This window comes from Cryptomeria japonica, chromosome 11 (genome assembly GCF_030272615.1).
Source record: "Cryptomeria japonica chromosome 11, Sugi_1.0, whole genome shotgun sequence".
NCBI classification, from domain to species: domain Eukaryota; kingdom Viridiplantae; phylum Streptophyta; class Pinopsida; order Cupressales; family Cupressaceae; genus Cryptomeria; species Cryptomeria japonica.
Genome location: NC_081415.1, coordinates 448,457,590 through 448,480,063, shown reverse-complemented (window position 1 = coordinate 448,480,063; position 22,474 = coordinate 448,457,590). Strand labels below are relative to the sequence as shown.

The 22,474-nt window shown below is 39.0% G+C and overlaps 1 protein-coding gene across 1 annotated transcript in view; it reads right to left on the bottom strand.

Moving 5' to 3' along the window:
- Positions 1-22,474, bottom strand: part of LOC131041394 (DNA mismatch repair protein MLH1) — a 383,111-nt gene that overhangs the window by 324,372 nt on the left and 36,265 nt on the right. Inside the window, exon 6 of the mRNA XM_057974450.2 lies at positions 2,111-2,259. Coding sequence (XP_057830433.2) covers positions 2,111-2,259 — 149 coding nt within the window. The remainder of the gene's footprint in view (positions 1-2,110; positions 2,260-22,474) is intronic.

Here is a 22,474-nt window from a genome sequence, read left to right as displayed (position 1 = left end):
TAATTTATAACAAGGCAGGAACAATTTAATTTGGCCCACTTTGCATTTAAAATCTCACTTTCATTGAATTTGGGCCAGCTGGGGAAAATCAATCCATATTGGGACAATAATTCCCATTAAAATTCATCACAAATGGCACATGGGGAAAAACGAACCTTGTCTGGACAACAAAATTTCACTCATTTAACTTGCATTGTCCAAAAATTTCATCTTGGGGAAATTCAATCCCCATCAGAACAATTATCTTCATTCATTTCCTTAAATTTTGTCCATAGATTGGCTTTGGGGAAAACGACCTCCATCGGGACAAGGAATTTTGTCCACTTAAAACTTGTCATTCATTCCTAGGGAAATCCACACTTCAATAGGAAAATTCTCAACACAGAGACAAATTTTGGGACTCCTGGTGGAAAAACATGGTACATCAGGACAATAGTCAAGATACTTGGGGAAAAATGCCCCTCATCAGGAATTTGAGTAGGGAAAATCATGGGTCATCAGAAATCTATCCAAAAAGCTTAGGGAAAAACGTCCTCCATCAGGATAACTAACTTCTATACCTCAATTATATGTTTTCCATCGGGAATTTGATGATTTTCTCACTCAAAAGTATCCAGACATGTCAAATTTCATCGTTGTGCATTGGGACTTAGTCAAATTTATCTAAATTTGAGCAAGAAAATTAGGGATCCATCAAGAAAATGTGCAGATTTGACTTAATTTACACCCCAGGAGTAGAAAAACAACTCCTATAGGGACTTTTGATGCTCAAGCACAAAAATATCACTGACTTGCAACACTTAGACATATTTACGCTCACAATCAAAACTTGTTGCAACCTTCAGACTTAGACAAAACTAGGATCATTCTAGCATTTTGACATTTAAAACATTTGATCCAACACCCTCTCATAAGCAAAGGAAAACACTAGGAAATTATTGCTAAACCAAGACAACCTAAGCAAAACACCTACCCTAAAAGTGAAAAAGTGGGGGGTCCCCATTTGCAATGGGGAGGTGTGTTGGTGGAAATAAGCCACACTCGGACCGACGATGGACTGGTCCAAGAGGGTCCAGTAGCTCAGTGGTAGAGCACTCCAGCAGCGTATGGAAGGTCCTAGGTTCGAGTCCTAGCTGGTCCATGTCTCAACATGGTATCAGAGCCAGGTCCAGGCTAGGAGCCCCAAGCACACGAGAGGTGTGGCTTAAGGGGGGGTGTTGGTGGAAATAAGCCACACTCGGACCGACGATGGACTGGTCCAAGAGGGGCCAGTAGCTCAGTGGTAGAGCACTCCAGCAGCGTATGGAAGGTCCTAGGTTCGAGTCCTAGCTGGTCCATGTCTCAACAAGGTGTGAAAACGTCACAACAGGACATTACATTCACAATTGCTTTTGTACTAAAATTCAATTCTTATCATCATATGGTCATCAAATCTCAAATCAATTAAGGCTCATTCCAACCATTTCAAATACATATTTCAATCAATAAGTTGTTATTGGAGAGACCGTTCTCCTATTCTGAATATGTTGTCTAATTCTTGGTGCAATTCTGTGTGTTTTATTTACAAGTGCGGTGACAATACTCTTCAAGAACTTAGCTAGACTGAGAAGATCAAATGAGATCTGCCAAATTTGTACCAAGTCCAAAACTGGGAATACATGTTCTTATAAAACTTTCTAGATATCACTTTTGGGAATCAACTGTGTTCAGTATCGCATCTGTACCAATTTTTGCCAAGGTTTTTTGTCGGTCCTTGGTCTCGGTTACAAATGAGCCTGTCAAGTCCAAGCCCAGAACACTGCGGTGTTCAGTCAAATTACCAAATGATGCTCATATTTATGTGAACGTATTTCAAGTGACTACACATGCTCTCTTTGTACCTAATTATCTAATATTTCAATAAAGTTGGACATGACAAAGTCTTGTCATAACACAAAATACTTAGATGAGAGTGCATAGATGTGAAAAGCCAACATTCAATTTAAGATACAGAAGCAATAATCATTTTTTGCTTTTCCTACAAGTACAAAAAAGTACATGTACATTATATTAATCAAGAGATTAAGAGACAACTATTTTCTATAGGTAGAGATGGATGTGTAATCACTACCTCCCTTTTTGTAGGATGAATATTCACATCAACATGTTCAGACGGCAGCACTATAGACATATAGATAAAAGGCTTTGATGCTTTTGGCAAGATGGCAGAGTAAACCACTTCAATAGCTTTTTTCAGTGGGCTGCATTCAACCAGCCTATCTGCAGTCATAAAAAGTGTATTAATGGCATAATTAAAACAATGAAACATCTCATGGGCAAATCTATGCACAATGATTTCAATACTTGATAGTTTAAGATCCTAGCAATTTTCTTTTATTTTTATCTTTGCACATAACACATATAGCTAAACAACGTTGTGCCATTAAATGTTTCTTATAGAAATAATTTTCTTGATGCTTAAGGATGTTATTAGCATGATTATTTTATCCTTTAAATGAACATTTTTTATCTCTTGTTTAAGTACTTGCTAATTTGAACACATCATCTATATAACTATCAAATGACCTATAATAGATAGAGTTACACACCAACACACATGATTTTCCTATTTCAGTTATAACCTCAATGTAAGAGGAAAGGACATTATTAAAAGAGATCGAGTGACTCATGCATGTACCTTTAAAAGTAATGTGGATTTATAATTAGTAACCTCAATGTAAGAGGAAAGGACATAATTAAAAGAGATCGAGTGACTCATGCATGTACAGAAAAAAGTAATGTGGATTTATGATTAGTTGCAATGTGCTAGACTGAATTGTGAAAGAGATTCTTGGGATTTGAGCTTTATAAAAAAAATGATTTAGTTTTATTGAAAAGATGAGGTTAAGGGTTTTCAAAGATTTGTAATATCAATTTTATGATTTCTGAGTGTCATGAAGATTTGTACTTGCATCAGGTAATGAGATGAATTTTTTTTAGGAAATGTGCTTCTTAGCTTTATGTAATCTTGTTTTCTTATATCTGGAAATTCCCTATGTCATTGTGGAGAACTGAACCTGCAAACACATCATGAAGACCCTGTGTTACAGTCTGTTGTGCGAATCGCACACCCATCCCCGTCTTGGACAGAGACCCCCAGTTTGTGCCTTTCTGTCCTGATCCTGAAATTTGGCTAAGTCTGGAATTCCCTGATCCTGAAATTTGGCTAACTCTGAAAACTGAGGAAACCTCCAAAAACTAGAATTTGCAATATAACTCCTGGAGGGCCGAAACCACTCTCAAACATCCTGAAAGTATATATGGAATATAACTTAAAGTATAAGTGACATTTCCATTATATTCCATATGCTTAATTTCGGACCCAGAAGCCAAAAGTTGAAAAGGTTAAAAGTTGCCAAAAGTGTTTAAAGGTCCGAAATTCACTCATTTTTGGACCATGGGGCCGAAATTTCTAAATATGACAAAATTGCAAAAGGTGTTGTGAGGTCCGAAGGTCCGAAAATCACTTAAGTCCGATTTTTGGACCCCAGGTCCGAAGTTTAAATCGTGAAACGTTTTAAAACAAGATAGTGCTTTGCTCCGAAAAGTCACTTAAGTTCTTTTCGGACCCCTGCGTTTAAAGTGAATCGCGAAATGTTTAAAACACGCCCCAGGTCCGAAGTTTAAAACGCAAAACGCCTCTGCCCCCCCGAAATCACTTAAAACCTTATTTTCGGACCCCAGGTCCGAGGTTTTTCAAAAGCGCGAAATGTTTTTTTTAAAAAGGGACGCACTAGGTAAAACGTGAAGTCCATTTTCGGACCCCTGGGAAAGGTAAAACGTGAAGTCCCATTTTCGGACCCTAGGGGCGAAATGTTTGAAAATTGCAATTTTTGCAAAATATATGTAAGCTCCGAAATTTGCAAAAGGATGGCAAAGGTCCGAAATTCGCCTTAAGTCCTCAAACTTCGGACCCATGAGCCAAAAGTGAAAGGTTTTGAAAATTCGCAAAAAGTTCAAATGCTCCGAATTTGCAAAGAATGCCAAAGGTCCGAAGTTTTTGCAAATTTCAAAGGTGCCCTCCGTTCTCCGAAATTTACCAGAAAAGCATGAGTGTTATGATTTTAAAATTTGCAGAAGTTCTCCAAACCTCCAGAATCGCGCCATAAACCCATTTAAAACGTCCAACACTCGAAAGGTAAAATCACGCAAAAGTAAAAGACCAAGGATCAGATTTCACAATCGAAGAGAAAGAGAAGCATTTTCAAGATACATCCCGCAAAGAGTTTCTCAAGCCAAACGTCGTAATTAAATTTAATGTTTGTTAAATTAAATTATTTAATTTTCCAAATTAATTTAATTAAGTGAAATTGGTTGATCGCAGGACGTCATCGAAGAACCAGGAGAAAGACCTGAAACACAAATCGAGGAAGGATCGCAATCCAAAGCCAGGCGCTAAAGATTGGAAAAGAAAAGATGCAAGAGCGCGAGAACAACCGAGCATTGGGAACCGTGCCGTTGAACAAAGATGAAGTCCACCAGCGAAATTGGAGGCAAAAAGCAAAAGAACACTCTGAATGCTGCAAGTTTATGCATTCTCAAAGAAGCACACAGATGGATTTAAGTCCAGAAATTTAGTTTTAAAGCTGAAATTGCTTTATTGTAAACTGCCTATGGGTCCCGTGAGAGATATTTTTGTGATAACTATTCCCAACCACCAAGAAGATTGGATAGACCTGAATTAAAGCCAAATAGTGGCAGGTAGTTGAGATAGTTGCTGGTTGGATAACTGAGAATTAATTCGGCATGGGTCAAGGCTGTCAGCTTCTAGAAGACAGATCAGGACCCTTGGATGCAGTCCATCCTGGCCTTCAGTTCAAAATTGGAATATCTATAAAAGGCAGAGGCCTTTCTTTTGTAAAGGTTAGAAAAGGGTTAGAAATTGCTAGATAGTTAGATTTTAGAGTTAGAATAGGTTAGATCTTAGCAGTAGCATAGAGATGCTGCAGGAATTGTTGTAATAGGCAGATGAGATCAAAATATGAACATTGATTTGGTGTTTATTGTCTTGTTTTCATCCTGTTTGCATGGTTTCTTTCAGCATTTTAGATAGATCTTTCTATTTTGGGTGTGCAGGTATTTGATAGATTCGGGCTCATACCACTGAGGATATACTGATTGTGTATCCTTTTGTGTGGTTAACCTGAGCCTTCGATTGTGCTTAGTTCAATTGCAGGTGTCCGTCTGAGCTGCGCCAGAATTGGGTGCTTAGCCGTGCGTCTCCAATCTGAAAATCTTCCAAGTTCCTTTGAAGATTGCACCGTTCCTGCAAGGTTGTGAGCCATTCTGGCCAAGCAGGAATTGGTTATGTGGAATCCGTCTACCCGCATACCCGTGTTGTTAGTTTTAGATCTCCTAACCCTTTCCTTTTGCTCTTTATTGCATAATTCGAGAATCACAGCAGACTAGCTTGTTGCCAGTTAAACGTAAGTCCCCCTTGTGTTTCCAGCATAAACACATCAAGCCACTGAGAGATCCCGCAGTCAAGACCTGACAAAAGAAACCTTGAGGTAGTCTCCTTTGATCAAACTTAGAAAACAGCATTAGAGACTTCCTTATCTCAAGAGAGAGTAGGATAATCAGTCGGCTATTCTATTCTGCGTTGGCCGTATGGAGTTTGCAGCAATGCGATTTCAGACACGTCAACACAGTCCTGGTAAATTTGATATGGAAAAGTCCTTAAAAAGGACAGTACACATTTGCAAAAGCCTTTATGGGTTTCATAGATCTCTTTGTCCTCTTCCTTTTGCTTTTTGTAAGACTGGAAAATGTTATGTTTTGAATAAGTCAAGACTATTTCTTACTAAAACTCAAACGTGCAATAATTGATTCAAAATAGTGTTGTGAGGTCTTGTTTACATTTTTGGAAAGGTCTTGATATTGTCAATCGTTGTCTAAGATCTTGTAATTTTTGGATAATTGCTTCTTTGGTTTTAGGAGTAAGTTCTCAAACTAATCGTAATCATCTTTAGTCATAATTTGTGAGAGCCTAGTTGGGAACTCAATCCCTGTGATACAACTACAACTGAGTATGCGAAAGCAATTTGTGTGTACCCATTGTAAGTATGTGAGCATTGGTAGAATACGCTGTGTACCTGTTGTGACCATTTCACACATCGCCCCATCGCAAATGGGGACCCCCTCTTTTTGCTTGTTTTTTGTTCGTGTTCGCTTTCGTTTTTAGGGTTTTGTTAGTCCGTTAGTTGTCTGGATTTAGGGCTAAGCCTTAGGGTTTTAAATCTTGCCTTTTCAAGCCAAAATCCAGTCATTTTTGAGAGCTTTTGAGCTTTCTTTTCTAGAATGCAAATTTTGAATGCAATGATTTCGCCAAAATGGTCTAATTTTCAATTGGAATGTTCATGCAGAACTTAAACTTGTTTAAATGATGACCGTCAATGTGAATTTTTGTCTGATTGAATATTTTGACCAAATTTTGACTTTTTTGAAGTTTGATCCTGGGCATTGGAATTGATTTGTTTTCGCCTCGTGAAGTGTTAAAATGTGAAAAATCTTGTTATTTTGGCCTGTAGGAGCAAAATCGCTCCTGTCCCTCAGTGAAGGACGGGAGCTCAATTTCAAATATCTCATTGTCCTTGCAGAGTCCAGACGAAGTTTACGTTTGAAGTGATGGAGAACGACAAGGTCTTTCCATTGAATATAAATTGAAGATTTTCATGAGCACAGAAAGGCCTCCAGGAAGAAAATCGCTCCTGTCCCTCAGTGAAGGACCGGAGCTACAATTCAAATTTCGCCATGTCCATGCAAGATTTTGATGACTCAGCAATTGGAGGACGTCCGAAGGAAGATACTTTGCCAAATGAATATAATTTGAGATGCAAAAAATGAAGGAAAATGACCTATATCGACTAAATCGCTCCTGTCCCTCTCCAAGGGACCAGGGCGAGGTACCTTGTAGCTCTCGTCCCTCTCCCAGGGACCAGAGCGATTTCCTCCATTTTGCAAAATCCAGACAAGGGTCAAGGCAAGTTTACGTTCAAAAACGAAGGAGAACATGAGATGAACGCATTGAATATAAATTGAAGATTTTTGGGACGCCCATAACAGTGCTAAATGCCTAGTTCGCTCCTGTCCCTCAGGAAGGGACCAGAGCGATTTTTGATATAATTACCTCTTTTTGCAAAATTCCAAACAATGTCAAGGCATGGACGAATGGGGTGAAGAGGGACGAATCCGTTGAATATAAACTTGGAACCTGGCAAAGTAAGATGAAGGCCACAAAGGAAGGATCGCTCCTGTCCCTCTCCAAGGGACCAGGGCGATACAATGGTGAAGATACGTCCCTCTCAAGTTCAAGGTCGTTCCTCCGAAGTTCAAGGTCGACACAAGTCAAGACAAGGTGGCGAGGGACATTTCAAGGCGTCTTCATCATGCGCAAACACTCAAAGGACGTTAAAATGAAGAAATTGACACCCTATAACATAGATCGCTCCTGTCCCTTAGGAAGGGACCAAGGCGATGTTAGATGCATTGGCCATTTCATGCAAAATTTACGTAAGGACAAGACATTGCAATGTTTTAGAGGGTCCATGGTATGGTAAAAGGATGATAAACGAGAGTTTTGAACGTGAAATGATCATTATTTTGAGCATGGAGACTATATCGCTCCTGTCCCTCTCCAAGGGACCAGGGCGATTTGCTTTGGATTCCTTGTTTTGCTTCAAGATCAAGCTAAGTCAAGACGTCTTAAGATAGCATATGGTCCAAGGCATCGTTTGAAGATAATTTGCAAAAGTGTTGAACGTCCAAACATTGCCAAATAATGTAAAAGCCTCACATCGCTCCTGTCCTTTGGACAAGGACCAGGGCGATATCATCAAAAGCACGCACGTTCCTTCAAAGATCAAAGCGAAGCAAGGTTAGGTAAGGTGAAGGACGACGTTTGAAGGGCATTACAATGAAGATCGAAGTGCAAAGTTGACAAGGTCAAGGAAAGGACATGGATCGCTCCTGTCCCTCTCCAAGGGACAAGGGCGATGATCCCTTTAATACACTCAAAACTTCATGCGAGCAAATGGAATAAGCGCAAAAGACACGAACAAAGGATGCTATTCGCCCACAATAAAAAATCGAAGTTAAAAGATGCAAGATAGACATGAAAACAAGAGGATCGCTCCTGTCCTTTGGACAAGGACCAGGGCGATGTGCACTTAAAAGACACCCATATGCGCACACAAGGCGATCGAATTCGAAGGACCATCAAGGTGATCGATTTTTAACGTGGAGATGAAGGAGTTGGACGTAAGAAATGCAAAAGTCAAGACAAAATGGTGAATCGCTCCTGTCCCCCTCCAAGGGACCAGAGCGATGAGGTACGTCCCTTTGTTTTCCAATTTTGGCGCCAAACAAACAAATTTAAATTTCCTTAAATGCTAAATCGATTAAAAAATTGAAAATCCATTTTTATTTAGCATTTAATATGGCGTTATCTTTTATTAATTATTTTTTGCCTTTATTAAAAATCGAAATTCTCATTTAAAAAAGCGCAAGGCATTAATAATTAATTATTTAATTAATATAAAAATCGATTTGAAGCGCCCAATTAGGCAAGTCGGCCTTGTTATTTTATTACAAATCATTTAAAAAATGGTTTTATTTGTCAAGTCGGCCTAAGGGGTGAAAGGGTATGAGCGCTATTTATAAGGGGAGTGAAATGTTCGTTTTCACATAATCATTTTTACCTCTCTACATGCGAATCAAGGAAGACAAAGGAAAGTGTTAAGTGTGTTTAAGGATAGTGCGAAGGTGGTGCGAGTTTCATTCATCCAAGGGTGGCGCGCTTAGCTATCAAAGGTGGTGCGATTCCAAACCAAAGGTGGTGCGAATTTGAAGATCACGCCTAAGGCGAATTTGTTAAAGACTTGGAGATTTATTTGTGCGAATTTGAAGATCCATTTGAGACCACGTCCAAGGCGATAAGTGAAGATCACATTCTATCCAGAGGTGGCGAAGTCAATCTTGAGGGGATCATATTGAAGATTATTTATACCTCAATTTTGCCTAGGCAAATTTTGTTTTTGCATTCTAGAGTTAGCTCTCTCTATCGAGGTATGGCGATTTTATTGTTATTGTTTTATTCATTCATCGTCATATTTCAAATTTTGATCCTTGAAAATCTCTTAGCTCAATCGTTGTATTTTAGGAAATGATAACTCTAGGGACTTATCATGAGGTTTCCTAAAATCTATCTCTCTTATCTACGTTATTTATTGCAAAATCTATTTCTTATAATGAAATGTTGTGTAGGTATGGCGACCCCAAAGGCGGGAGCATCCACCAGTCGCTCGGCTCTCATGAAAGAAGATCAGAAGACTGAAGAGGTGGAGACCAAGATCGTGTCCAAGTGGAGCAACATTGGAGATACAAACTTGGGGAACTTTAGCACGAAGAAGTTCCGAGAGGTCCCTTATATCGGCAAGCCATCACCTGTCGCCCGGAGAATAATAGAAAGTGGCATCATTAAGGCGGCCGGTTTTCCTCCAGCCATTCAGTGCCACGAGTTGATGATCGAGTGTGCCCGTCATTACAATCCACAGTCCAGGACAATTGTGTCCAATGAGGGAAACACTTTGGCGTACCTTTCAGAGGAGGCCATAAGTGAAGCCTTTCATCTTCCAGAGCACAGGGACATGATATACAAGAGCATTGAAGGAGCCAGATCAGTGTACGATGATGATCCAGATGCTTGTCTAAGCATAATCAACAAGAACTGGCTACTCAAGAGTCGTCCCCGTCTGAGCAAAGTACCGAACACACCACACCGGATCGATTTCCAAGAGGAGTACAGAGATTTGATCACCATGCTCAACAGAGTTACAGGAGCACCTCATGCCTTCTATTTTGAGAAATGGATGTTTTATTTCATCCAGGTGATTGTTCAAGGGAAGGGTACAATACATTGGGCTAGGATAATTAGCCATTGCTTAGACGTACAGTTGAGAAGACTCAGGGCTACTAAGTCCTTCCACATGAGTTCATACGTCATTTATGCCTTAATCAGGAGCGTTGAGTACGCAGGACTACCTCACAGAGGAGTGATTGGAAGAGGACCCGGCGAGGTCAGAGTTTGTGAATCCTATACCTACTTGCATCATCCACCAGGGAAGAACTACAAGTTAATCAATGATACTTTCACGATGAACATCACCAGGACGTTGCAAGGAGGGATTCACAACAGATTATCTCAGGATGCCCAGGAGTTAATCAAGAGGTACGGTGCTTGGTTCATTCAGTTTCCCAAGTTCACTTACATTAGAGTGTATGGATGTCCTTTACCTCCATATATGCTGCCGAGGTACCCGACAGATAGAATTGTGTTACTTGAAGTAACAAGGCAGTTGGCAGCATATGTGAAGGCATTCAGACACAGACATCAGAATGGAGTTCAGGTACCTATTATTTTGGGTAACTCAGTTGAGGTATGTCCCAATGTCTCAGCCATGGATGACGCAGAGAAGGAGTTAGCCTTGTATCCTTTTTTATCTTTTGCTTGGAGGAATAGTTTTGATCCTCATGGACATTTAGAAGAGACAGTCGGTAGAAGATTTAGACATGAATACCAAATTGAAGATTTTATGATGAATCTCCTAGATGATCTTGAAGTGAAACGCAAAATACATTCTAGATTGCCTTTGGATTTCATCAGGAAATGTAAGATTTACAGAGTAGCCGACCAAGCTCAGGACAACGGCAGGCACATCCAATCTTCATATGATAGAGAAAGTAAAACAATTAGTTTGAATTGGAATGAGCCCGAGGCCGTGGATTTAGATGATTTGATGGCACCAGTCTTGTCTTGTACTCGCAGATGGGTAGACATTCAACATCAGAAGTTGAGAGAACAAGGCATAGCCATGTCTTTTACTTTGGAAGAAAAGCCAGCCGAAGGTGGAGCCAGTGTTAGTGAAGGCAATCCTAATCCTAGGAATTCAGGTGAAGGTAACCTTCGATGTGCCAGTGAGGGCAATCTCCATCCGAGAGGTTCAAAGAGAAAGGAAAGATCAGAAAAGAAAGAGCCTTCCAAGAAAAAGCAAGGTGCTAACAAAGATCAAACACCAGGTACTTCTTCCAGGCCAGAAGATAGAACAGTTCGAGTGGAAGAATCCATGGAATCGATGGTACAGAATGATAGACAGGAGGAAGAACAGGCACAGCATGTTTCATCCGATGGATCTCTCCAAGACTATGATTTAGATAATGATAATGAAGTAACATCTCCTCCCAGACAAGAAGAAGTAGTACACAAAGAAATTCAAGTTCAAGAGACAAGATCAAATATCCCAGACTGGTTGAAGGAGAGATTGACTAAGGTGATCGTAATTGAGGACGAGGACAGTGCAATCGATCTAGAGAGCCTTGTTGGACGCTCACATATGACAACGGAGAAGAAGAAGGCTACAAAGATGTCCAAGATGATTCGAGATGAGACTGGATCTAGAAAACTGCAGATAGCTACACCGGCAGCAGACAAATATGAGGGTGAGATCCTAGCAGAGGACTATCATATACAGACTATTGAGTTAGGACCATCCACAGCAGAGCAGACTTTAGATGATGCCACCGACACATTTGAGGCATTGAAGGATAAGTTTAGGGAAGAAGTAGAAAAGAATAGAAAGCTTGAGAGAGAGGTCGGTGCATGGAGAACATATTTCAGTCACATCAATGAACCTTTGGGACGTCAGGATCCAGTTAGATCACCATTGCAGGCATTGCCCCTTCAATCAATCAACGAAGCAGAAAGATTCAGGAATATGGTTCAGCGTACATGTAATTGGATGGATAGATCTCACACGGTGGCCATTGAGTTTATTACAAGGATGTCGAAGATCACCCATCAGGCTATCCAAGTTCTTGAGATAATCCACAGATTGATGGCAACAGTAGCTGCATTTGCCCATACCAAGGACGTTGTCATCCCTGTCTTGAGAGTTATAAGACATACATCTAGAAAAATTTTAGCACAAGAGAGGATCTTAGAAGGTGATTCTCACAGTTTGTTTCAGTGGTCAACCTTACTCCATATAAAGAGTGTTCTCTTTGAGGACATCAGCGTTAGATGTGGTCAAGTTGAGGAGGTGATCAATCCGATCCAGGACAGAGTATTTGAGGTACTTCGTACCATTCTTGGCAGGAGGATCGAGGTCGAGACAGATGTGGATTTACAAGAGTTTGAGGATAGAATCACTATCATCTTTCGCAAGGACGCAGATGTTACAGATGAGCAGTATGATCAGATGTATGCCACCATGCTCCTGATTGATAGAACAAAGGAACTTGAACCTACTTGGGACACGGCTCTTCTAGATGCATTTGATCAAGTTATCCACTTAGAAGAGAGTATCAAGAATCTTCCCGAGATTCCAATCACAGAAATCGAAGGAATTGTGACAAAATTCATTGCATATGCTAAGAAGGAAAATTGGAAAGGGAATAAGATTCTAGATGAAAGGTTGTTACAGATGACATGACATCTTATTTCTCATTGGTTGATACCTCCTAGATTTTCGTGCCAAATTTAATATTTGGCTATGTATTTAATATTGTTCAGTAAAAAGGAGGTCATTTGTAATAAACCCTAATTAGGGTTTAGGTGTCATGATCTTGTCCGTTGATTTGCTTTCGATCTGGACCTTTCATTGTAATTGGGGATGCTATTTATACCCCCATTTTCATTTCATTTGTAATAGTCAGTTAATAGAGAATAGAGTTAAGAGCAAAATAGAGAGATTAGAATTGTAAGCAATCTTTATTTTGTAGCAAGATTGAGTCTTGAAGAGAGAAGTTCAAGCAATTGTTGTATATGATGACTTGGAAATCAATAAAATATTGAAGTTATGGTGTTTTGTTGCAAGTTCCTTGAGTTATCTTCATGGTTGTTGGATGTACTTGAATCACGCTCAATCAAAGTAGTTTGTTAATTAGAAAGACTAAGTGTGAGATTTGATATTTGGTAGGATTCGCAATCCAAACCACTAGCTTCTTGCTGATTGTAAGAACGCCTTGCGTGGTCGACTGGAAAACACCTTGAGTCCTTAACCTTCAAGCATTTTCGTATCTAGGATATGTACCTTCGTAGTAGTGTCCTTGATCTTTGATGCATTGAACATCATTATTACCTTAGAAGATCGCACTAATTTCAGTTGAGTTGTTGTCTCATGGCAAAATTGAAATTGGTTGAGTCTTGCCAAATCTCATTCATGCTAAGTCGTTCATAGGGTTAGGCTAGATTAGATCTCTTAAGCCCTATCTTTTCCATTTTTTTTGAAAGTTCTTTTTAGATTAGTAAAATCTTCGAGCTATTGAATCCGTAAGACGCCTTGAAGGAAACAGCAAATCACATCATACCACTAAAAAAGCTTGTCCACACGTGGAGACCCCACTAAAAGAACCTTGGAGTCCACCTAACTGATCCTTTTTGCAGATCTTCAGCAGTTAGAGACTATTTTCTCAAGAGAGGATAAGATGCCTAATGGTATTTTATTCTGTGTATGATCGTGTACAAAATACACGTCAACAGTACCTCAATCAGTCTTCTACAGTAACAACAGTTCCAGTTAGGGCTCAGCAGTCAGTCTTCTACAGCAGCAGCACTTAACGAAGACTGAGGTTCAATTCTAAGTTTAGGGTACTAGCTTTACATTGATTAGGATAATACTATCTCTCAATTCTAGTTTAAGAATTGAGTTTAGTGAAATCCTATTTTGTGTTTAATAGTGAGTTAGGGTGCAGATTCCAAGTGTAGCTTGATTGTTTCTTGGAGCACATTACCTCATTGTAATGTCCCAATTTTAAACAAAATTGATTTGCGAACAATTAGCCTAGTTTCTGAGTTCTTCTGAAGACTAATTGGAGAGTATGAGAGAACTCCAAAGTTCTTGGAGACCACAGGATCAATCTTGCAGAGTTGTTGCTCATGGCAGTGAGTTCAGTTGATCTTGGTGACCCTTGTGTTGCTTTTAAAATTGATTTCTGACCTTTTGGGAGCTCTCCAAACTTCTTGGAGGAGCATGCTATTTGTAGTAAGTCACCCGGTTGCTTCAGTTCAGCGCCTTATGACTTTGTGATCACTTTGGTATAGTCAAAATTACATATTTGTGTCATTTAAATACTTTCCACAACTTGAGTAAATTATTGAATTATTGAATAATTAGTCACTTAAGTTGTCTAATGTCGAAAATATTAAAAAAACAACTTAGTGTAATAACTCATTAAAAAGGTGTTAAGTTGTGTTTCGATTTGGATGCCTAGGCTTAGGGGTCTTTTGCACATGGTAAATATTATTTATTTGCAAAAAGGATTTTATGGAAGAAAAAGGGATTATTATATTTTATTATTGATATTTTCCCTCCACAAAAGTTATAAAAGGAGGCTGCAAGCTCATTTGGAAGGTCAGCCATGATATGTTATTTGCTTCTGCACATGGGAGAACTTGTGTTCTTCAAATTTCTTGAGGACAAAAACCCTCTAGAAATTACTAGTTTGTGGGACGAAAACACCCCTAGTTGGTTTGCGTGATTTCAAACAAAGGCCACAATTGTGCCCATGAGTGAATTATTTTCAAAGTTCTTTTCAAAACAAAGATTTTTGTAGCGTTTAATGTTGTTAGCTTTTGATATTTCTGGAGGTTGTTACCTTGGTCTGAACTATTTCATGACAGACCTATCAGGCGTGTGCAGCATGTTGGGTGTTGATTCCAGTCTAAAAGACCTTTCAAAATAGTAGATTGATGCTTCTTAGACCTGGCTGCCCTTAATCTCAATGTTTTATTGCTGGTCCGAAGGAGTTTGTGGTAATGTGGAGGTTGTACAGCCTAGGTGCAAGCCATACCACTATCAACTGCTGGACTGAGGCATGTGGATTTGGAAATTGAGTAACCCCTCCTTTCTTGTTAATTTTTGCTTGGTTGATGACGTTTGGGATTAGTAACGTTTGTTTTGATACTTTTGGAGGTGAACTTTTTTCCCAATTTCTTGGAATTTGATGAACTTCATGGTGATTGTTGTTGACTTGGTGGTCAGCACCTCCTTTGAGGTTCACGACATGGCTTAACCGCCTCCTGTGGATCTAGGTAAGTTTGGCGTTTGTAGCAGGGGTTGATAGCTCGAGCTTTTGGCGCAATGGCAAACATACCTTCAATTGGTGGCAAACATACCTTCAATTGGTATCAGAGTTGATACCTTCTTTTAAAGCTTGAGGGTTGATCATGTTGCCATACGAAGATGAATGCTCTAGAAGGTCTTGCAACGAACAGAGCTCCATTATTCGATAGATCAAACTATGCCTTTTGGTGTGTTAGAATGCGAGCTTTCTTAATGTCAATTGGTTTTGATGTCTGGAATTCTGTTTCAACTGGCTATACACCTCCTCAGAATCCTCCATCTACTACTGATGAAAAGAGAGCCTTTGAAAGCAATGCAAAGGCTATAAATGCTATCTTGTGTGGATTGTCAAAATCTGAGTTTGTGAAAGTTATGCACTGTGACAATGCTCAAGCTATGTGGGATAAGCTTAAAAATGCCTACGAAGGGGATGAAAAGGTGAAAAAGGCCAAGCTTTAGACTCATAGAATGCAGTTTGAATGTCTGAAAATGATAGATGAGAATGTAGCAGCATACTTTCTAAGGGTTGATGAAGTGGTTAATTCTCTCAAAGGTTTAGGAGAATCAGTTGATGATAGGGTTGTTATACAGAAAATTTTAAGGTCTCTAACTTTAAGGTTTGATGCAAAAATTTCTGCAGTTGAGGAGATGGCTGAGCTTCATCAAATGACCATTGACAAGCTTATGAAATGAGGACTAACACTAAAGCTTCATCAAAGAGAGAGACTGCCTTCAAAGCATCAAAGAAAGGCAAGCAAAAAGAGTAAAGTTCATGTGATAGTTCAGATGATGATTCTGATTCCAAAGAACCATCTTCATAACAAAGTTAAGGAAGAGCAAGAAGAAAATGCCTCTCAAGTGTTTTAACTGTGGAAAAGCTGGGCATTTTGCAGCCAAATGTCCATATGAGAATAATGAAGATAGCAGTTATGAAAAGAAGTCTAAGTTTAACAAAAAGAAGTATAGAAGAAAAGATAAGAAGACATGGAAATCCAAAAAGAGTCGTCTGAAGAGAGTGATGTTAAATCTCTTAATGATGAGATCCAATTCATGGCTATGGAAGAAACTCACACAACAAATCAGGAAGATGAAAGTGATTTTGGAGAAGAAGATGGTGAAGTGGATCTGGAGCAAGAATTGATAAGTGCTCTCAATAAGATAAAATGTCTTAAGAAAAATCTGAGTTCGAAGGTGCAGCTCAAAGAAGAAAGTGAAGGAAAAATCTGTGAAATCACAAGCTCTTGAGGATGCAGAAAAACAAATTAATGATCTAAGAACTCAAATTGAGGAAGCCAAGAGAATGGAAGAGGAGTTATGAAATCAAATTAAGGTAAAGAGTGAAAGTTGTGAGAAACTTGAAGCAAAGATTGCTTCTCTTAGGAGGATAGAGAAATCATCTATACTACTAAACCAAGAAGAGATAAAACAGAAAGGTTTGCTTTCGCTTGACAACTTGTTAGCTTCCCAAAAACAATCCACAGACAAGGGTGGAGTTGGTCTTGAAGAAGGTAAAAGTTTGAAGGTAGAACAACGGACTTCTAATGGTGAGAGCACAAGGTTTTCATCATCAAAAGTCAGAAATAATGCTTTCAAGAGGCCTCCTATCTCAAGGCAAGGACATATGAACGGGTTCAATAATTCATTTTTCCATGGTTATTGCTTTTCTCTCAACTATTTTGGACACAAAGCCATCAATTGTAGAAGGTTTACAAGGAATGATTTCAGTTTTAGGAGTAGGAATTCTTTCATTCCTCCAAGGAACTACAATGTAATATGCTATAAATGTAATAATACTGGTCACATTGCAAAAGTTTGTAAAAAGGAAATGGCAGATTCTTCTAAGCAAAATAAAAATGATGAGAAAGCGGACAAGGAAAAGGAAGTTGCTAAGGTTTGGAAGAAGAAAGAGAAGGAAGTGCCAATGGAATTTTTGATTGTGCAAACAACCCCCCATGCACAAAATGAGAAAGACAAACGTATATTGACAGTGGTTTTTCTAAGCACATGACTGGAGACGAGCAAGTTTCTTGCTCTCAGAAGAACTAATGGAGGTAAAGTAAGATTTGGTGGTGATTTTTCAGCAAAATCAAAGGTACAGGTACACTTGTTTTGAATGATGGTGTGACAATAATTGAAAATGCATTATATGTAGAAGGTTTGAAGCAAAATTTATAAGTGTGAGCCAATTGTGTGATCAAGGACATAGTTTGAGTTTTGATTTAGATTGTTGTGAAGTTACAAAAGATGGTAAACTTATTGCAAATGCAAGTAGGGTTGCGAACAATTTATACATTCTTGATAATATCAAAGATGAGAAGTTTGGATTGTTTCCACTCCATCATTGAGCTACCTTCTTGGACTCGGGAGGAGTTATTTAATTGTCACATTCTCTTAGCCCCATTTCGGATATGCAGTTTGGTTTCAATTTTATGCAGTTTGGTTTCAGTTATGCAAGTTGGTTTTTGTCATTGATGTCAAGGGGGAGAAGTAAGTTTGGGGGAGCAGTTTTATTTTGTTGGTTTCAACAGGTGGCAGTTGCAGATGGAGATGCCATCAATGGCAAAGGGGGAGATTGTTAGACATTTTGTCATTGATGTCAAGTAGTTTTTGTCAAGCCTATGTTATTCAAGCTAGAGGATTATTCAAAATAACATTGAACTAAGTTTGAAGTACTTTTCAAGCTACTGTTTATTCATTAGATTTTCTCAATTTTGGTCGAGCTGCTTGACGTGCTTGAGGTACTTGAGCTGCTTGAGCTGCTTTAGCTCCTTGCCTGCTTGCTCCAGCTCCTTGAATGCTTGCTCTAGCTGCTTGCTTGGTTGTTTAAGGTCCCTGTGTGTTTGTTTCAGTTGTGTGGGTGCCTACTTGTCACCTTGTCAATTGCCAAATCAGTTTTTATGCCATGTCATCTTTGAATGTTAAAAAAGGCTGCAATGGCATAAGAGAAAGTTTTTTTTTGTCTTATTCATGAACAAGTCAGCCAAATAGGTTGCCACGTTACTTTCAAAGGAAAAGGTGCCATTTTAATTTAAGAACAAGTGTAACGCCTCATTTTTTTTACGGTTTGGTGTATTCATTTTTCTAAGCCGTCTTTATGAAGTTGTGAAGCTTCAATTATCTGAACCTGTTGGGCGTAACTTTTAATTTCTAATGAAGGATGTCGGCAAATCTTTCAGCAGCTTGAAATTTTTGGCAGGCCATTTGTGGCGTTTTTTATATTCGTGGTCTTTATCTGAAGGCAAAGATATTTAATTTGGTAACAACATGAAGAGTGGGTCATGCTTTTGATTTTTTCCGATTTTCCCAATATCGTGGCCTAAACTTTCGCATATGTGAGCCGTTTTGATGTTGGAGATTTTTTTTAAAGTCGTTTTTTTTTGAGTGCCTCTTCCAGAAGAGTTGGGATGTATATCTGAGTTTGAATGAAGTGACGGCACAGAATATTTGTAATCATTTTTTTCTGGAATGGGCGTAAGAGAGATAGAATTATTATTTGTGAAGGATGAAAAGTTTGTACGACTTAATGGCATCGTGGTCAGGAGTGTCTCTATTGCAAAAAAAAAAAAAAAAGTCTGGTCTATGTATCACTGAAACGATATATTTGATTTTCTTCTCATTATAAGGGGGCGTTGTTTTGTGCAGAAGAGGTCGTGCTAGTGGAGCTGGGCCTGTATAAATCTATGACTAATTTTTTTTAAATGCTGTGGGCTACTAATGTGGGGTTGAAAGTGTTGTAGCTATATACTGATACAGATTTTTTTAATATAAAAGAGGAATCGAATTCAGACGCAGGATATAGATGCTGGATTCGATTGGAATAAAGAGGGAGAGCCGTTTTGGTAAATGATTGATAAAAGGGTTAAGGTTGATATCAGTTCGATGGTGAGGGTGTTTTGATATATAGTCGTATTTTTGAAATCTGAGTGCGGAATCCAGTTCTGAAAATGTTTGAGCCTTTGGCTTTGGTACTCTGTCATATGAGAGGCAGTATGATCTCCAGTTGAATAGAATAAATTTTTGATATATCAGAGTATACAGAGGGTGCAGCTGAGTGGTTAAAAAGGGGCTCTTCCAAGCAATCTTAATCAGTTTTAATTATAAGTGTTTTTTGTGAGATTGAAGTTGGTGCTTCGTGTTGAGACATGGACCAGCTAGGACTCGAACCTAGGACCTTCCATACGCTGCTAGAGTGCTCTACCACTGAGCTACTGGCCCCTCTTGGACCAGTCCATCGTCGGTCCAGGTGTGGCTTATTTCCAACACCAACACCCACCCTTAAGCCACACCTCTCGTGTGCTTGGGGCTCCTAGCCTGGACTTGGCTCTGATACCATGTTGAGACATGGACCAGCTAGGACTCGAACCTAGGACCTTCCATACGCTGCTAGAGTGCTCTACATCGTCGGTCCGGGTGTAGCTTATTTCCAACACCAACACTTCGATCTTGAGAGGTCGATACTTTGAAAGAGTTGGTTCCCTTTGTGAGTTGGAGCTCACTTTTGTATCTCTGGGTTGGTGCCCGTTTGTTGAGATTAATAAGAGCTTGTTTATGTCGTGGTTTTTTACCTGAAAGGGTTTTCCACGAGAAATATCGGTGTCTGACTCTCTTTGATTTATCTCTCATATTTTACGTCTGTATTTGTGGTTAAAAGTTTTAAAATGCGCAATACTGATTCACAGCCCCCTCTCAGTATTGCTTGTGTGTTCTTCAATTGGTATCAGAGCCTTGGGTCACGGGTTCGAATCCCAAGAGGTCTCCTTCCCATTGGTGCAGAACCCTCAATTGGTGCCGAGGGGGAGCTTGTTGACTTGGTGGTCAGCACCTCCTTCAGGGTTCGCGACATGGCTTAACCGCCTCCCGTGGATCTAGGTAAGTCTAGCGTTTGTAGCGGGCGTTGATAGCTCGAGCTTTTGGCGCAGCGGAAAACATACCTACAATTGTGATCATTTTTACAGTCATATCAGCAGCATAAAACACACAGTTTTCTAATTCAGACATGCAAATCTTTGTTTTGTGTATGTGGGCATTGTTTGGGAAGCAGTTTGAGTGCCTTTTGGCTGTTCCTTTTGTGTTGGGAAGTATTGTCCTTATTTTGGAGTGGTATAACAACATATAGGAGTGTTTGCATGTGTGTTCCACAGGTTTCAAACCTATGTGTTCAGTACTATCAGCAAATACAGAGCTATATTAGATCTCTACCAGCGTTTTTCATCTACTAAATGTACTTTATAATTTGGTCTATTAATAAGTTGATTAGTTCATGACATTTAGCTCTATTCTAGATTGTTACAGGCACGGAAGCTTAATTCATTATCAGCATTGTATATCAGCATGTCATATTTCCTATATGATGTTAAAAAGGCTTTGAACTAACTTCTATTACACTGGATGGTAGTACTGCCAGCAGGTTTGGACATTTCTCATTGAAGTATGCACTCTCCCCCACTGAACAAGTGGAAACTATCAGATTTGCTTACCACACTGAATAAGTGGAGAGTTTTGTATTTTGCTTGTCCACTGAATAAGTGGAAGTGTCATATTTGTTTACACACTAAATAAGTAGAAGTGCCAAGTTTACTCACCCCACTGTATAAGTGGAAGCTTGTATCTACAAACTTTGCTGAATAAGCATGAAGTGTTCTTTCTGTTCAGTTATTGTATAAGCACTCCACTAGAATGTGAGATCGACCAGCTTACCACCTAATGCATTTCCTTTTCTGTTGCAGCATTCTAATTAATTGTATAGTCTAGAACACTACATGCTCTCACCTTGCCCATCTTGGCAACTGGGTGATCAAAAAGTGGAAAGGACATTGCTTGTATCTCATCTCAGTTGAAGTAATTTGCAACAAAAAATAGGGGGTGAATATTACACTCATCTTCATACAGATCTCTAGTTGACGTATGAGATTTACTTCTGTTAACCCTAAAGTACACCCTTTAGATCAATAAGAGAAAGGGCAGAGGCACAAATTTATTTGAAGTTTTTTTAGTTTTTTTTTTGTAGTATTTTTTTCTGTATAGAATTAATGAAAAGCAATGAAAGGTTTTTATAATCATTCAGAGAACCTTGTTTGTTATCTACAGTATGCATTTGTAGATTCTTGCATCTAGTTTTTAAAGCTGTCTTGATAGTACTTTAGTTTATGCTCTTTTATTGTTTCCTATAATGGAATTATATTACAGTGCAGAATCTGTCTAACAAGATGATAGAAAATTTAATATGGTATCAGAGCAGTTCACTGAAACCTTCCAGGAATCCTTGAAAAGATAGTAGGGCGGCTACTTACTGTCAGAAGGTTTCACAGGTGAGATGCCCATGATCCCTGCTTGAGAAAATATACAGTGGACAGGTGAAAATGTTTCATTTGTTAGGTTGCTAATAAGTTTTGTTTAGCAGGAAATTCACTATCAGATATGAAGACAGAATAGAAGGTCCCTCTAACTTCCTCCCATGGAAGTGTTGGGTACAAAGGTTACTGGAGGAGCAGGATCTATCGGACTTTGTTGCAAAATCAATTGCAGAGTCATCCGATTCCGCATTATTGGCAGATCATACGAAGAAGATGATCAAGTCTGAGTTATCCTCGATTCTGTAAAGGAAGATGTTGTGACGTAATCACACATCGTCCCATTGCAATTGGGGACCCCTCTTTTTCTTAGCATAGTCGTAGAATAGGGTGTCTTAATTTAGTGTAAAGTTAGAGTTAAAAATCAAAAATACAAAAAAAAATTAAAAAATTTCAAAAAAATAAAAATCATGAAAATTTGGCCAAGGCATAGAAAATAAGCAGTGCCTCTCAAGAGCATTACTGCTTTTAAGCAGTGCCTCTCAAGAGCATTACAGCTTTTAAGCAATGCCCCTTAATGTCATTACTGCTTTTAAGCATGGCCTTTCAATGGCATTACTTTATTTAAGCATTGCTTCTCAAAAGCATTGCACTTTTCGTGCATTACTCATCACTGCTCCCAGCGATGCAAGTCGCTTCAAAACGATTTCAATATTCAATTGCACAATGAGAAAAGAAAGTTCGATGCATCTTCTCTATCAATTGGATGACATTAAATGAATGAGGCAAGATCGATAACGATGTATTTGTTAAATGCGATGAGAGCGAGGAGCTGAAAGGGCGAAGAAGCTCGAATAAGAATATCATTGGGTCACATTAAACAAAGATAACCATTCAATTTATATTCTCATTTAATGATCGGCCAATAATCTTATTTAAGGACCAACGCCTGAAGCTCTTCAATGAGCTCAAATATGGATCGCACAGTGAAAGAAATGTCCTTGGTGACAACGACGAGTATTATGT